General features: G+C 34.4%; 2 protein-coding genes across 3 annotated transcripts in view; one reads left to right on the top strand and one right to left on the bottom strand.

Moving 5' to 3' along the window:
- LOC113116291 (FH1/FH2 domain-containing protein 3-like) overlaps nucleotides 1-4,876 on the bottom strand; it is a 153,874-nt gene extending 148,998 nt beyond the window's left edge. For both annotated transcript variants that reach the window (XM_026284365.1, XM_026284366.1), the window contains exon 1: nucleotides 4,398-4,876. In XM_026284365.1, coding sequence (XP_026140150.1) covers nucleotides 4,398-4,562 — 165 coding nt within the window. In that variant the 5' untranslated portion in view covers nucleotides 4,563-4,876. The remainder of the gene's footprint in view (nucleotides 1-4,397) is intronic.
- Nucleotides 4,877-7,064: 2,188 nt separating this feature from the next.
- slc6a19b (solute carrier family 6 member 19b) lies at nucleotides 7,065-17,632 on the top strand. Its single transcript, XM_026284363.1, has 12 exons — nucleotides 7,065-7,351; nucleotides 9,047-9,187; nucleotides 9,415-9,552; nucleotides 9,630-9,811; nucleotides 11,746-11,856; nucleotides 11,942-12,054; nucleotides 12,291-12,419; nucleotides 12,830-12,986; nucleotides 15,370-15,574; nucleotides 15,704-15,863; nucleotides 17,022-17,184; nucleotides 17,300-17,632. The coding sequence occupies exons 1-12, from the start codon at nucleotides 7,153-7,155 to the stop codon at nucleotides 17,549-17,551; spliced, it is 1,950 nt and encodes a 649-aa protein (XP_026140148.1). The 5' UTR covers nucleotides 7,065-7,152; the 3' UTR covers nucleotides 17,552-17,632.
- Nucleotides 17,633-17,735: the final 103 nt, after the last annotated feature.

Here is a 17,735-nt window from a genome sequence, read left to right as displayed (position 1 = left end):
TGACACACACACACAGAGAGAGAGAGAGAGAGAGAGAGAGAGAGAGAGAGAAAGAGAGCGAGAGAATTGACGTGGTACATTTAAACTATATTCTTTTGTTGTATTTTCCTGTCAAAATAACAGCATTCCTATGGAAGTTTTCAGCTTTTAAGAACAGCTGGGTTTTCCCATTGGCTGGCGCTCACCTATTATTGTCCCTGTTTTGATTTCAGCAAATCAGTTCGAGCGAACGCACAAAACCTGATTAATATTCATGAATCCAGCAGCTCATTAATCCTTAGTTATCCTTGGTGTGTTTTATAGTTCTTATTATTCAAATTCGTATCATTATTATCTCGATCAGTCTGGCGAGTAAACTAAAATATTTACTAGCCAATGGCGTTTCAATTGCCAAGGTGTCCGTAGAGGGTTGCAAAGATTTAAATGACAGTTTATGTAGTGACCCTCTGATGTCCTACAGAAACATTACTTGTTCTTCTCAGTTTAGCAATAATGGCTCACCCAAGTGACTCCAACTAATCAAAACCAATACCATATGGTTCATGTTTCTCAGCCAAGATGAATTTCACTAACCCCTGCATCCTGGATAAACAATGTATAATGCTGCTAAACATGTCTGTGTATCTTACATATAAATATTAGAATTCCTCTTCATTTTATTCAAGTACGAACAGACAAATAGGTCCCAGGCATTTTATGACCAAGTTCCAAACTCCTGATGGAATTGTTTGACAGTATTAAAATACTCTACTAATGCACTTTTTGATTAATGACATAAAAGTTACGACATCCGTGTATGACACCCTGGACACATAATAAAGCATGTCACATCTGTTAGTCTTGCTGTAAATGAAAATAACAATCAAGACTAAGATGGACTGTGTTCAACTGAATGAATCCAACTGGCCCACTTGCAGGCTGATGTTAAATAACATGCCAGCTCATCACATCCCCTTTCCTCACTTTCTTTCTCTTTCTCTCTGTATCAATGGTCACCATATACAGCTCTTTACTTCACTGACACTCTCTGTGTTTCCTTATACTAACTGCTTCATTGTGAAATCGGGAAAAACAAACTGTTGGCTCAAAGAGAATTTGAATCATATCTCATGTTGCTAAGCTGCCAACAACTGATTGTTTTAAACTGTGAATTGTGTGGAGGAAGTCGAAAGCTTTGCTGGGAACTCCTGATGCACTGGAGAAATGATGCCCTTGAGGATTCATCCCAAGCTGGATAAAAGCAACTCAGAAATCAAAATAAAGGATTTATAATGGTGCTCACTAGTTCCAATGGATGCTGTTTACTGGAAGAATCCTTCAGATCTGGTGCCTTCAGAAGTGAACCAGATCTTACATGATAGGACATGTTTGCATGAAAGTCATTTCAAAATACAGCTATCAACTCCAATTTTGATTATGCATGTTTAGATCTGTAGTTCAGAGACATAATTGAATGCTAAATGAAGCAAATTGTATACAGAAGTGACTTTCATATCAAGTTACCTTCTATTGGTCAATGCTGCAAAACCATGATGTGACCAACCTGAACAAAGATCTTTCGTCCCCAGTCTTTCCTATTAAAATGAATGGAATCTGTCCATGAAAATGCACCTTAAGTATTTCATACATCATTTCTCTCAAACTCTTGATGATTGGCATATACGTACATACATGGCACAAAGACAAAGACATTCCATTTTGGTGTCCACAAAAGTAATTTTTTTATACATATAAAGTAAAGTAAAGTGAAGAAAATTTCAAAATATGGGTGAAATAATGTTCCATCATCATTCACCGTAACAGACATATTTATCTAAAAATGAAACAACAAACTTATTCTGACTTGTACCTATTACAATATATAAAAGGAATAATAATTCCTTTTGATAATACTGAAATTTTTAAAATTAATAATAAAATTTAAAATTAAGTTAAGTGTATAAAAACTTCCTTACAAATGGGTAAAACTTAGCGTATGAAGGATAGTGTTAAGGATTGATAAAGATTTAAAATGACTTTTTGATTTAAAGTCTTTAATGACATCTGATTATATCTATACTTCTAAATATGCCTGACATTTGGTTGCATGGAATGACACTTTAGTGGGCATTTTCTGTAATCGTGGTAAAAATGTTAGACATTATTTTTTGTTCAGAATCCTTGAATTGAGCTTAGAAAGATCAAATTATATCATTCTTTAAAAATGCTGAACCGTTTTTGGACTACAGTGTTAACAGATGTGTTTCACAGAAAATATGTCATTAGGGTCATCGGAGAGTATAAAGTCATACACAATTCTAATTCTAAAACAAAAATCAAATAACTAATGAGCATCTGGACTTATTTATCCATCTGCTGAAAATGTTTCATCACTCATTCAAATGATTTAAGGAACCATCTTAATGATGGGGACTGAGTCGCAGAAATACTTCCATGCATGTTTTTTTTGGAAAGGTTAGTACTTTTCAAATCACAGTAATGATCCACTCATAATGAAGCAGCTGTAATGCACTAAAAGTTACATCGATGACTGTTAGTGCATGAGTCATGTTAACTTTTACCTAGCGAACAATTGCAAGCCAACTAATGGTAACACAGAGCTGACATGTTTGGAAACTACCTCTGAGAACACAAGAATACAGTACTGTTCCTATACAAACAATACATAAGCTATACACAAAACAGGGTAGTTTTGCCCCTTGGAGGACCCTTTTATGTTGACGGTCATCACTGACAGTCCCAATGACAGCTGTAGAATCCTGAGTATTTGAACATGGCATGTTCAAGCATTCAGTCCACCCAAGTATGGCACTCAGCTGCTGTGCATTCCTCTAAGACCACAATAACAGCACTCCTAAAACCTTACTTAAAGGATAACACTGTTTATGTGGTGGAAATGAACCAAGTTTAAGACAACAATTATATCTTACGCAGTTGGAGAAGAACCTCAGTTGTTTTGGGTCATGCCTGTAATGAAGGAGAGCTGGGTAATTTAGATGTGAGGTTTATTACAGTCTCAAGAAGAGACAGGATGTGAATATCTACACTATCAACACCAGTTACCTGTCATTCCTATTATGATTTCAGAAAATTGATTGCTTACAAACAATGCCGCTATAATAGTTTATCGGCTGTATTTAAATAGGAGCAGCATTAGCTAAATATCTGAATCTGAAAGCAATGACAATAACAAGCAACCCCCTGTGTGCACAGGACAGTGCAGACTTTGGTGCAGTGCAGCCCACGATGCACTGAAGTATCCTGACATCATATCACTTCTCTACAGCAGCATTGGTACTGCATGGATGCTATGGCAAGCCAATTTAACATTAATTATTTTACACTCTTACTTGTGCATATTTCTAATTATACTGAAAACTGTAACCTTACAATGTCATCATCTGGTTTTAATCAAGTCAAAATTATTTTATATCACTAAATACATACATACATTCATATATATATATATATATATATATATATATACCGACCAAAACTGATTATAAGGGCTCTTTGGAATAATGCAGGTTGCCACTTTTTTTTTTTTTTTTTTTACAGTGCATTATTTATTCCAAAAGTGACCAGTATATTTTTTCAGGTTCACTAGTGATTATTCATTAGTACTGATTGCCAGCAGCAACCAGTCTATTTCAGTTAGTCACTAGTACGTTTCCTTGTGTTTCTAGTCACTATCCCAGTACTAACAAGAATGAACTATACTTATACATGTGTCCATTCCAAGTACTTATTAAACAGATTACTTTATTATATTACTTATTATATTAGTACCTATATATTTCAATTATTTCTTTCCAAACTGCTTTTAGAAAATTTTCCTTTGTTAAAATTTGTTAGAATTGGCGTTTACAAATAATTATTATTCAGAACAGCTACTTTAAATTATACTAGTTTGCTCGACTGGTATAGAACTGTCAAACATATACCAGTGTCTAATCAATTAGATAACTAATGAAAAAGAATTAGTATCTAATGACACTGTAGCACTTCGTTTTTACAGTCGTGTTCCACATATACATACTTATTATAGTTACTCTAAACCTAAGCTTAACAAATTTACATTATATTACCAGTACTTCTTTAAGTAAGTACACTGTAAGTGTGCAACCAATGAAACATTAACCTACTAGTCACTATTTGAGCATTTAATAGTAAACTGAAAATAAGAACTAATGGTATAAATATAAATGCTAGATCTAAGTTTTAGGCAATAACTGTTAAAATGGCTTGCCATATAACTGCATGATGCCCTCCAGAATTACTGCAATAACAAAACATTTGTGCCACTGCAGTAGATATAGATGTAAATAGCTCTAATGAACACAGTCATTTACAGAGAGTGGATAAAACGATGTCTGCGTTAGAGGTGTCTGTCATACCTTGTGTGGGGCTTTCAGAAGTCTGTGAACTCCAGCGATCTGATTGATGAGCGGAATATCCTCTCTGAATGTGAAATGTGGGGGTCTGGTCGGCTCAGGAAAATTTGTGCTATTAAATGGATCAGTATCATCTAAGAACTGCACCCTGCATGCAAACGTAGCCATGATACATCCATACACGTCGATTTGGGAAAAGTCGGTACAACAACAAAAAAAGTAGAGACCGACTAAAAAATCCTTTAGATCAGACGCAGTGTAAAAGTGTCAAGAACCCAGGTAACGTTACGCTCCGTCCTACTGCGATGTCCTCTGTTAGTGTTTAGTGGTTTCTATAGTTCTACAGTAGTTTGTAGCAGAAGGAGGGCCGGTAATATCCAAGGGCATGTCGGGCAGGCAAGGTGCTGAGGCAGACTGCTGCAGACGGGACGGGACGGGACATCTACAGTCTGTCTGATGACTAGCGATGCAGTACGTGAGCGGGATTGGGGGACTCCCTCCAGTCACAACAGTGAGGGTATGAGGACAAGAGCCGGAGCTCTGGCGACACCCAGTGGTCAACTTTATACCGCTCATATCCTAACATAACATTTTTTATAAGTAGCCTACTTAGGAAAATAACAGGCTTAAAAACATACGTAAGGACAAACTAAATGTAGCATAATGTTTCTAGATAAATGCATATAATTATCAAAATAAATAAATCAATGTATTATAGCTTACATTTAAACTTTTTGCTATATTATCTGAAATCATGCATACATTTTCCTTTTTTTACTTGTAGATAATTACAAGTGCACATCAAATATGATTAACAACAACAACAACAATTTCACGACAAACTGCAAAGTTAATATGCTAGCTGTAGTATGTCGATATGCATTTTCCATCACACATAAATATGATGTCTCTGCAAGACATACGCAAATATAACGGAGTTCAACCCTATGATGACCCTAATAACAGGCAACGAGATGTTTCCAACCCAGTGAGTGCTCTTTTCTTCCCAGATTTTATTCATTGTTTGACATTAACAGCACACTTTAATGTTTATTTGAAAGTCGAGTTTTTCTTTGCAAAGCAGATTGTGTTTATTTACCAAACGCTGGATTTGTTTGATGAATATTGGCACAAAATGCGCTTCATAACCTGCTTATCAGTTTTAAAGTGGTTACTTTGTTACCGCTAGTTATCGCTAGGTGGCAGTGTGAACGAATATAAATATTGAAAACGGATATAGTGACAGAAGAATAGAACAGCCCTCGATTAACACTCAAAAGTCGTACTACACGACATCTTATCTAAATTAACTGCATGTACTGTAGCTTACAGTTTTTGCACATTCACCTAAATTGAGAGTGAGAGGATGTTTCTTTATATAGGCCTATCTTAACAGCTCATTTATACAGTAGGCTATATATATACATAAATGTAGCTGGTTTATGGTTAATCTTTCTGTATTTCTTTGCCATTTTATCTAATTGGTAACTTATCTACAGCAGATAATTGATTATTTGCAATATACTAATGCTTAATCTTTACTCAAACAATGTCTTTAGCAAATATTTGATAAGAGCTCCTTAAAAAAACACCTTTGGTCTAAACGGATTTGCAGAAGGTTCAGTAAACTTTCTATAAATGTCATTTGTCTTCAACTGTGTAAAACAATAAAAAATTCAGATCAAGTCACCACAGCAATTCCAAAACTTCCAGAAAATGGTTCAAAAAATAAGGAACTTTAAGATTAGTTAATTATTATTTACACTGTCTGGGGCTGAAAAAAAAAACTGTAGAAGAAAGGTTTATGGTTATTTTCTGGCATAAGTTTTCGGGAATTTAGCTTAACCTTAACATACAACACAATGCAAAACAGGTAAAACATCTATGAAAACGCTATATGGAAAATTCCTTTATATTTATACAGTACTTTGGACCCCATGTTACAGACTTTTCTTAGCGTCAATAATTTTTTTTTTTTTTTTTTTTTGTTATTTGTCCTTCACTCTTTATCTTTGCAGTAAAACCTTGCACTTGCCCAATATTTGCACTGAATACCTTGATGCAAATCGGTAAAAACATTTTACCATTTGTCTTTCTTAGCTTTTTTTTTTTTTTTTTTTTTTTACCAAACTCACCACAATCTTAAGAAACAGAAGTTGTCATCCCTCCTTCATTTCTATATATCTGACTAAGAAAATACGTGATTTGAAAGTGGCTGATGAACAAAGAATGTAAGTGTTTTGATAAAATAATCAGTCATTACACATGAATTACAGGAAATAGTCACAAAAACATCATCCCTTATCAAGTGAACTGCTTCAAAATGACTCAACTTCACTATTCTGCGCGCTGAATAAATATATTATCTGTCAAGTGACTTTTTCCTGTGCTGATGGGACTGTTAAGGATCTTTGACTTCCCTCCAAAGTGCCGTAAAGATCATTATCTTTAGTTATTAACCCCAAGAATGGGTACACAGAGACATGTACATGTAATCAGATTCTCAATCTCTGATAAGACATTAATTATTGCCATGCACAGAGTCTCAGTCACAATCCTTTTTTTCACATTCAGCTGACAGGACATTTTCCCCATCTTCAGGACACTCCGTGACTCACTGGCCTGGTGGGACGATACCAAAGTTTACTACATATACTAACTGCATCCACTCAGACAGTCCTCATCTCCCACAGCTCCCTGCTGTCGACACCATCAGAGACTCCCCTACAGATACCCACCGCAGGGAGCCCAAGAGATCATGAAGCTGCAGCTGCCGAACCCAGGCCTGGAGGACAGGATCCTGAGCCATGATGAACTGGAACGGCTGGAGGTGGAGGAGGCTGGAGATAGACCCAAGTGGGACAACAAAGCCCAGTACATGCTGACCTGCGTGGGATTCTGTGTGGGTTTGGGCAACGTCTGGCGCTTCCCCTACCTGTGCCAGAGCCATGGAGGAGGTGAGTGCTTGCTTGGGCTTCGGAGGGGCTGAATTGTGGTGGATCTGTGCTCAAACTGTTGAGAGGCTTTCATTCCTATCAGTTCAGAAAAGAGGTGGACTATTATAACAGATCTACACTCCACAAAAACATCCGTGAAAAAAGGGCATTGTATTTTCTATATTCATTTACAGGTGTTTTACAGCATTTTTTATTTTCTACTGCATTGCGTTGTGTTTTATAGTTAACAGAAATGTCTGTAAAATGAATGGATAATGTACTGCCAATAATTTTTCTGTCATTTTAATAATTTATCTTTGACAGTGTACATACAAAAAATAATTACATTGTTAAATTAAATGTATAATAACTGGTTTTAATTAAATGTATACTAAATATGAGGTTGCTTTTTTGCTAGTTTGTTTCTGTGTATTTTTTCCTTGCTGTTTTTTTTTCTTTTCCTTTTTTTTCCATAAGTGGTATGCAGTAACTTTCACATATCTTTCTTTATTTTAATATATATATATATATATATATATATATATATATATATATATATATATATATATATATATATATATATATATATATATATATATATATATTTTTTTTTTTTTTTTTTTTTTTTTAGTTAGTGTACCAAGAGACATTTATGAAAAATATGAGACATTTGATGTGTCAAGTAAGCAAAGCAAACAGGTCTTTATTTATTTATTTTTTTTTATAAAATATTTTCAATGCTATTAATTTGTTTAGGAATTTAATTTGTTTGCCTTAGCAGAAAATATTTTAAAATATATGTCTTACAGAATTTGATTCATATGAACATTAACACAGTTATATATTTAAATCAGAAACTGTATTTGTTGAGTTAAACAATGGATTAGAAAACTTCTAATACTTCTATTATCCAATAAAATGAACTAATGAGAATAAGTTGTTTTTCTTTCCAGCTGAATAAATGATTCAATAATTCATCAATTCACTTATTTATATAAAAAATATTATATATATTTATATTACTTCTATTAATTACTTCAACGATGCAATTATTTAAAACAGCACAAAATTTACACCTTGTAAAAGTTTACAAGAGCTTTCAAAATACTAAAATACTCTTGCTTTAATCTATTATGGTTTTACAGTAGAAAGAAAAACTATAGTGACTATGTAGCTATATTCATTAATATGCTTATAGACTTTGATTACTATGGTATCAATTTGTGTAAGGGATTTTCTTTTATGAGATGCTATCAAAAAGCTTTGGCTCTTAAAGCTTTCAGGTAAGGGCAATAAATGTATGCAACTTTTTTACCACTGACCTCAGCTCAAGGTTAACTAGACAGCGTGGCAAGATCACTTCAAGTGAGAACTCCTCAAGGGTCACAGCGTGCCAGCCAACCATTAACTCAACTGCTGCAAAAAATGACTGACAATGGCATCTGTTCCAGAAATGACTTTGCTCCTTTTAAGTAGCCAAAAAAAAAAAAAAAAAACCCTACATGGAATTGTACATGTAAATTATTTTACAGCTCAGTAACTGTATATTGTTAATATAGCCTAGTATTTTATACAATCTATTAAAGGCATAGTTCGGCCATAAATGAACATATTTGAGATTATGACACATCTGTGGTGCAAAACACAAACCAGTTGATGTGACAAGCATCAGTGACATTATACATGCTAATGAAAATCATATTTCTTTTCTTTCAGGGGCCTTCATGATTCCCTTCCTAATCCTGCTGGTTTTTGAGGGAATCCCTCTTCTCCACCTGGAGTTTGCCATCGGCCAGCGGCTAAGGAAAGGAAGTGTTGGGGTGTGGAGAACTATTAACCCCTACATGCTTGGAGTTGGTGAGCTCAGTATTAAATATCGTATTAAATATAGAACCAATAACAGAAATTGTAGGCAAAGAGATGGGGTTAGTGTTTTATTTTTTTATGATTATTATTTTATATTTCTTCTTAGTAATACATTGAGTAAAGACATTTCTAATTTTAATGGATGAATGAATGATTGATTTGTAATGTGTCCATGTTGAGTATGGGATCTAAGCAGGTTACTTCCTGTTCTGTTGCAGGTATTGCATCTATGTGTGTGTCGTTTCTGGTCAGTCTGTACTATAACACCATCATAGCCTGGGTCATGTGGTACTTCTTTAACTCCTTCCAGGAGCCTCTGCCTTGGAGCCAGTGTCCCATCAATGCCAACAGGACAGGTACAGTATATGTGCACTGTGATGAGGAACTCAATTCTGAATGTGCTAATGCTACCATGGACATTGATTATGGGCAGGACTGGTTTCGGAGTGTGAGAGGAGCTCACCGGTGGACTATTTCTGGTATCGTGAGACTCTGAACACCTCAGCGGCTATAGATGAGACGGGAGGTCTGCAGTGGTGGATGATCCTCTGCCTGATCTCGGCTTGGGGAGTGCTGTACGTCTGCTGCATCCGCGGAATAGAGACAACAGGAAAGGTAGAGCTGCTCTAATAACAGCACTGATGGAAAACAAGAATATTTTAGAATCTGAAACAGATTTACAGTATATTAAGTGTGTGTGTGTGTGTGTGTAGAGTATGTATTCTGTATACTGTGTAAAAGTCTTAGACCACTAGTATTTCCACCAAAAAAAAAAGGTTTTAAGTCAGTTATTTCTATCTTTTGCTGTAGTGTTTCAGTAGTAAATATCAGTTTACATTTCCAAACATTATTTTTGCCAATAATTGTAATAATCCAGTGAGATTTTTGTCTGCACAAGGAGTCTGACAACATCCAGTGCTCCACACAGAGATCTGATCTCACCATCATCCGTCTGTCTGGAATAACATGAAGAAACAGAACAAACTGAGACAGACTCAATCCAAGAACTGTGGCAATGTCTCCAAGACACTTCAAGAAACCTACCTGCAAAGCTACATGAATAACAATGAGCAAGTGCACCTAGGACAGAATCTTTTTTTTTAACGCATAGAGTGGTCACACCAAATGTTGATTTAATTTAGTTAAGTTAAAAGAAGTTTATTTACAATTTTTTCAATTTTTTTGAAGGCATCCTCACTTTACAGCATTTTTATACAAGTGCCTAAAGCTTTGCACAGTACTGTAGCTTTGCAGGATTCTTGAAGCATTGTTGAGACATAGCCACAGTTCTTCTAGATTTAGTCTGTCTCAGTTTGTTCTGTGTCTTCTTTGCATATATATATATATATATATATATATGTATGTATGCATGTATGTATGCATACTGTGTGTGTATATATATATATATTCATTTATTTATTCATAACAATATAAGGAAAGATACTGTCAAATAAAATGCAATATATGAACAATACATTTCCATATATGCTAAAATATTGGTTATGTTTTACACACACACACACACACACACATACACATACATACTTAAGTTACTATACATAATGAAATTATCTATATATATATATATATATATATATATATATATATATATATATATATATATATATATATATATATATATATATATATATATATATATATATATATATATATATATATATATAGACAATTTAGTCTTTTCTTAAAGGGACGGGTTTTCCAATACAACAGGGTGCACAACCATTCAAGGGACGTGGATAAACCCTTCTTTTTAATTAAAGAAAAACATGGTTTTTATTACCAAATGATCAAAACAATTTTATTGTTAAACAAAATATTTAAAAGTTATTATTTGACTACAGTGTATTCTACTTTCATTCAAATTTTATGAGCAGTGCATGGGACATAGCAAAATAACATGCATCCACTAACACAAAACTAATAATAATTTCTATAATTTCTATTAAACATTTTCTATAAATACCTTTAAAATCAAAATAATCAAACTAAAAGTCATAGAAAAAAAATGGTAATGTAAAATTAAATTATTGAAATATAACGTTAAAATCTCAAGTGGTATTTCAAATAAATATTTTACGTCTAAGGAGTTCAACTAACGAAAATGTTGGGAAGCCCTTTGCTCATCTGTTATCATTAATGGTCAAGTAAGACTTTACCTGTGAAACAGTACTCAATACAGTTGTCAAAGGTTATACCTTTTTTATATCATGAGGATGCTATAAATGAATGTTGAAATAAAGAAGAAAGATTGCAGTGACGTACTGTAAGGACATATGCTTGTAAAAATGTTCAGCACAGAACACCTTTACAGCTTTACAGCTCTTGTGAACAATTAAGCAGACAGTTTTGCTTTAACTGTTGCAATAAAAAGGATTATAATTCCAGAATGTTAAAGTGTGTATTGCTAAATCAAGAGCCACAAAACATAACGTTTGAACTCACTGTACCATACCTAAAGTATCAGTCATCAGATCATGATATTCACACTCACATTAATGTTGGTTTTCTCTCCTCTTTTCTCTTGAAAGGCTGTTTATGTGACGTCTACGTTGCCATATGTAGTTCTTACAATCTTCCTGATCAGAGGACTGACTCTGAAAGGATCTTTTGATGGCATTAAGTTCCTCTTCACTCCAGATGTGAGAGTCAAAATCAAACAAATTCAACTTTCATAAGTTATAACACAACTCTTCATAAAATGCTAAACTGTGAATCTGTTTGCAGCTAAACGAGTTAGCAAACCCATCCACATGGTTAGATGCAGGTGCACAAGTGTTTTATTCTTTTTCTCTGGCTTTTGGAGGTCTCATCTCCTTCTCCAGCTACAATTCTGTGCAGTAAGTTCATGGTTTAAGTGTTTTTGTGTATTGAGGCTGCTGTTACACTATATACATATACACACATATAATGGTTTGATTGCTTGTTTAAAATAAAAACCTTTTATTGTGGTGAAAAATAAGATTTTTTTTTTCTGTAGGAGGTTTATTCTTATGATCAGTTGAAAATCTCACCCAACGTTTAATGCAGACACCTCAGTGATTAACAGATTAATTATTCTTTCTCTTTCCATCAGCAATAACTGTGAGCAAGATGCAGTGATCATCTCCATCATTAACGCCTTTACCTCGATCTACGCTGCCACTGTCATCTACAGCATCATTGGTTTCCGAGCTACAGAGAGATTTGATGACTGTTTGAGTGGGTGAGTGTTTCTGTCCCAACAATATCATCTGACCTTCTGTTTTGGGAAAAGGTGATTCATGACAATTCCACAGATAAGTATGAAGACATTCACTTGACTGACTCAGTTGTTGATATTTTGAAAACCCTTTTTCATCAAAAGACTGTATTGATGGATTCTGTGACCACATTTACTGCAAAAGTTAACTATGCACAATATTTTTACAGTATTTATTCAACTTGAGTAATGTTATTTCTACATAAACTAATATTTGACATTTAACATAAGTTATAAAACATTTATACATTTATAAAATATAAATTAACCAATTTTAATACAAATTATTTATGTTTGATACCGAACACATGAACTATTACAATAGTGTTATTTAAACTCCATTCTGAAGCACTTATCTTAACTTTGTCCTGCAGGAACATCTTGACTCTTCTGAATACATTTGATCTGCCAGAAGGAAATATTACTGAGAGCAACTATCAAGAGGTTCTCCACAGCCTTAATAGTACAAACTCTGATATCATCAGCAGCCTCAATCTTAAGACCTGCGATCTAAACAGCTTCCTCAGTGAGGTACAGTATACAAATGGTTGATACCACTGTTTTATTCCAATACCAAGTTCCTCCATGACCAACATATATTTATGACTCTAAAAATGAAATTACTTAGTTTTTTTCTGGCGATAAAATGTGTAATTATTGCCATTTATATTCATTTTTTTTAAATTCAACATTAACAGTAAATAAACAAACTACTAGTTTATATCAAGTACTATATAGGTTCTGCAATGTAAGATGATTATTATTGCTATCACTATTTTTATTAATTATTATTATTAATCACTATTATTATTAATAGTGAATAAGGAATAAAGTTACAGCATTACTTAAGTTAAAGTTTAGGCATATGCTCTGAAAATATTTTTACATGGTATGACTAAAAAAAATTACATTTTGAAATTTAATTTTTACTATTTTCTATCTGAATATATTTTAAAATGTAATTTATTCATTTTCAGAATATTCTTCATTCTGAAAATATTTTTCATTTTTCATTTCATTCATACAGAATTTAAATAAATATTTTTAAAGTGTTTATTTATTTATTTTTACAAGTTTACAAGTATTTTTACTATTTCTACAAGTGTCACTTCCCTGATGATAAAAACAGCATATGCAGGTTAGGTATGTTTTGAAGCATGGTAGTTGGTTAGCTGGTTTAAGCTGGTCTTTAGTTGGTCATGAGCTGGTTTAAGCTTGTCCTGAGCAACTAGCCAGCAACTAGGACCAATTTAAACCAGTTCTTTACCAACTAAAGCCAGCTTAAACCAGCTCAAACCAGCTTGCATGCTTCAAAACATTTCAGGTTACTTGCATAAACCCATGTTCTCTAAGCAGTGAATGAAATGCTGCGTAGCTTTATACAATGAGAAAACCTCTCAGGTGTGACGATTGTCTGAAGCCTGTATAGAATTACGCCAAATGGTGCGAGATACCACCCCTACTTCACACGTAATTGACATAGACCCGCGCCATCTTACCCCTCAGATTTTCGAAGAAGCAGGATGAAAGCATGGAGAACATGGGTTGTGTAAGTAACTCGAGAAATTCTCTTTCATAGGTTCACTTAACGCTGCGTAGCTTTACGCAATGGGAACGATATAATACACACTGCCAGGTCTGGCCCATTATAGACCAGAACACCAAAACACAGCTGACTCAAACAGAAGAACCTGGGAGCCAGGAACTGTGTTCACATCAGAGTATGTAAGCGGAGAGAAGCAACAATAATTTCCCCTCCGCACTTCGAGCATTTAATAATCACTCCGCTCCAGGTTCACCACTTCCTGGTCCCGCTCCAATCCATGCTCACTTATCTCAGAAACACCTCTTCACCTTCACCCTTCACTCCACGGCTAAAGTATTTCAGTATGCTTGAAATATCACAGTTCTGTTCATAACACATAAAAAAATGTAAATAACAGGAGAGTTTAAAAGTGGTATAGTTGCGGTGTAAATTTTGTTTGTGATGAAAATAGCAGTGTGTTTTCATCAGTTATTGTACCTATGGATCGATCCATTTCCTACAGATTTCTGCTCATTCGAAATCGGATACAGGTGAAATAGTACTGTAAGATTACATTTTTTTGAATGTATTATTGAGAAAGCGATTGCATGTTATAGTACTTGTTTAAATCATGCTTTCAGCTGAAAATATTTAGTATCTAGAAGATCAAACAAATTCCTTGAGAACTATAACATCTTGCTCATGTCCATTGCCGTCATCATAGCCTTCACATTCTTTCTGATATGAGTAATCCATCTCTATCAAGCTAGCTAAATATGTTTAACTTGTGAATTCTTGCTTTATATGCAGTCATACTGTATGATGGGCCGTTGGCAAGAATTGCACTTGTGATGGAGCAATTTTGGAGTGAGTGAAAACCAAGATGCTCCTACTTAAAAATAATCCACTCCAGTCAAAATCACACTGCTCCATTCCACACTCCGCTCCCACTCCGCTCCACTCACATACTCTGGTTCACATCAAGGCTATAGAACCACACAAAAGTATGGGGAGAGGACCAACCTGCCTCCATACAAATATCTTCCAGGAGAACCCCTCTAAACAAAGCTAAGGTGGAAGCCACCCCTGGTGGAATGAGCCTGGTGTCATCAGCCAATTCATTGGCGTGATTCCATATGGGCTTCAGAAGATCGTCACACCTGGGAGATGTTCACGTTGTGTAAAGCTACACAGCATTGAGTAAACCTATGAAAGAGAACATACCTAACCAGCATAATCTGTTTTATTTTCAACAGGTTTTTTAATCAATTGAAAGTATAATTTTTTAATAAATGTAATATTTTATTTCTTTATTTAAAAAATAATAACCCAAATGTTTTAAGCAGCATTAAGGAACTGAAATAATCCAGTAACTTCAAACTTTCACAGGGTGTAGAAGGAACAGGCTTGGCCTTTATTGTGTTCACTGAGGCTATCACCAAGATGCCACTGTCCCCGCTCTGGTCCGTTCTGTTCTTCATCATGCTCTTCTGTCTTGGCCTGTCCTCCATGTTTGGCAACATTGAGGGTGTTCTGGTTCCCCTGCAGGACCTGAAGGTCTTTCCCAAAAGCTGGCCCAAAGAGGTCATTTCAGGTATATATAGTAGACATACTTTGTGAACATCACTATACGAAGAATTTATTGCAGATTTTACATACCTCCATCCAAGTGATAATATGGTTTCAGAAGTAGTTAATTTTCTCTCTTCATTGTTCACAACAGGGGTAACGTGCTTGGTGTGCTGCCTGGTTGGGTTGATATTTGTGCAGGGCTCAGGGAACTATTGGCTAGCCCTGTTTGACAGCTTTGCCGGATCGATTCCTCTCCTCATCATTGCTTTCTGTGAGATGATTGGAGTTGTGTATGTTTATGGAATAGACAGGTAGGTTGGAGCCTAAGTTTAGCAGGTAAATTGTATTTAAAAGAAAATTAAAATTTACTGAAAATTTACTAACTTCAGGCCATCCAAGATATAGATGAATTTGTTTCTTCAACAAAACAGATTTGGAGACACGCTCACCAATGGATACTCTGTAGTGAATGGGTGCCGTCAGAATGAGAGCCCAAATATCTGATAAAAGCATTATAATAGGGTCTTCACAAGACATTAATTGATGAACTGGAGTCATGTGGATTACTTGTGGATTACTGTGATGTTTTTGGCAGCTGTTTGGACTCTTGTTCATATTATACATTCTTCTTCTTATATTATATTTAAGCCATCTTCAAGAAACGGCTAAAAACACATCTGTTCCATCTTTACTTCTAAAGATCCCTAATACTAGCATTCTCTATTCTATGTCTATTCTCTCTACACACACTCTTTACAATACCACTTGCACACATACAATACCACTTTAACACTTGCACTTTTTACAATACTTGCTTTCTTTTATTTTAAAAATAGAGCTTCTAACACTAGTATTCTCTATTCTTTTTCTATTCTTTCAACTTTTTTGTAAAAAAGACACCCTCAAACACCAATGTTCTCTATTATCTTTCTATCTACTTGTTTTCATTTTATTTTATATATATATATATATATATATATATATATATATATATATATATATATATATAATAAAATAAAAAACTTGCTACGTGTACTGTGTTAGGCTAACCAACTTGTAAGTCGCTTTGGATAAAAGCGTCTGCTAAATGAATGTAAATGTTATTCTGACAGCACCCATTCACTGCAGAGGGTCCATTAGTGAACAAGTGATGTAATGCTAAACCAAATGCTTTCCAAATCTGTTCTAATGGACAAAAAAAAAAAAAAAAAAAAAATGTTTCCTACATATTGGATGGGCTGAGTATACATTTTCAGCAGATCTTCATATTTGGGTAAACTCTTACAAAACAATATGATTAGAATTGGTTATAAAACATAGATGAGTTACATCTTAGTAATGCCCTTAGAACAGTTTAACCACGTATCAGCAGTTCATGGATGTTTTCACAGTGACTAGACAATGCATTTATGACTTTATTGTTCAGATAAAGCTCACCAAAAGTTATTTTATCTTCTGTTTATGAACAGGTTCAATGAAGACCTGATATTCATGATAGGACATAAGCCTAACATTTTTTGGCAAGCCACATGGAGAGTCATTAGTCCCCTCATCATGTTAGCCATCTTCATCTTCTACTTCTCCACCACCGTCACCAAGGAAATCTTCTACATCGCCTGGGATCCAGAATCGGTGATTTACAAGTTTAATCAATTGTTAAACATAAACTGATTATTGTTACAAAATAATAATAATAATTTGGAAAGCATTCATTTGGAATTAATTAAATGATCTTGTTCTCATATAGGAAAACTTTCCAACCCTAGAGAAGAAGCCATATCCATCATGGATCTATATAATAATCTTTCTCCTGGCTGGGATCCCTAGTTTGTCTGTACCCGGCACTGCTGTTTTCAGAGCCATACGAGAATACTGCTGCAAGAAACATTCCAGTGCCCCAGTTCAAGAAATTGATTCTGTAACGTATAAAGTTCATATAGAGGATGTAGACCTGAAGTCACAAAAGTCACAGAAATCTGACCCAAACTTCTACACATGAGGCCCAATTCAAAGTTCAGTAGTTCTATACATTCATAGATTATAAAAATGCCTTTTTCAGAACTGATGGAATAATGATTTTTTTTTTTTATATAATTTTTTTTTTTGTCCCCTTAAAAATATTTTGTCCAAATATTTGTCCCAAATGTCACTAGAACGTTTATTAGAATTGTTTGGTTAAAGTA

Source organism: Carassius auratus, chromosome 16 (genome assembly GCF_003368295.1).
Source record: "Carassius auratus strain Wakin chromosome 16, ASM336829v1, whole genome shotgun sequence".
NCBI lineage: Eukaryota > Metazoa > Chordata > Actinopteri > Cypriniformes > Cyprinidae > Carassius > Carassius auratus.
Note: the sequence above shows the minus strand (reverse complement) of the source record. Positions and strands in the feature narration are given on the sequence as shown.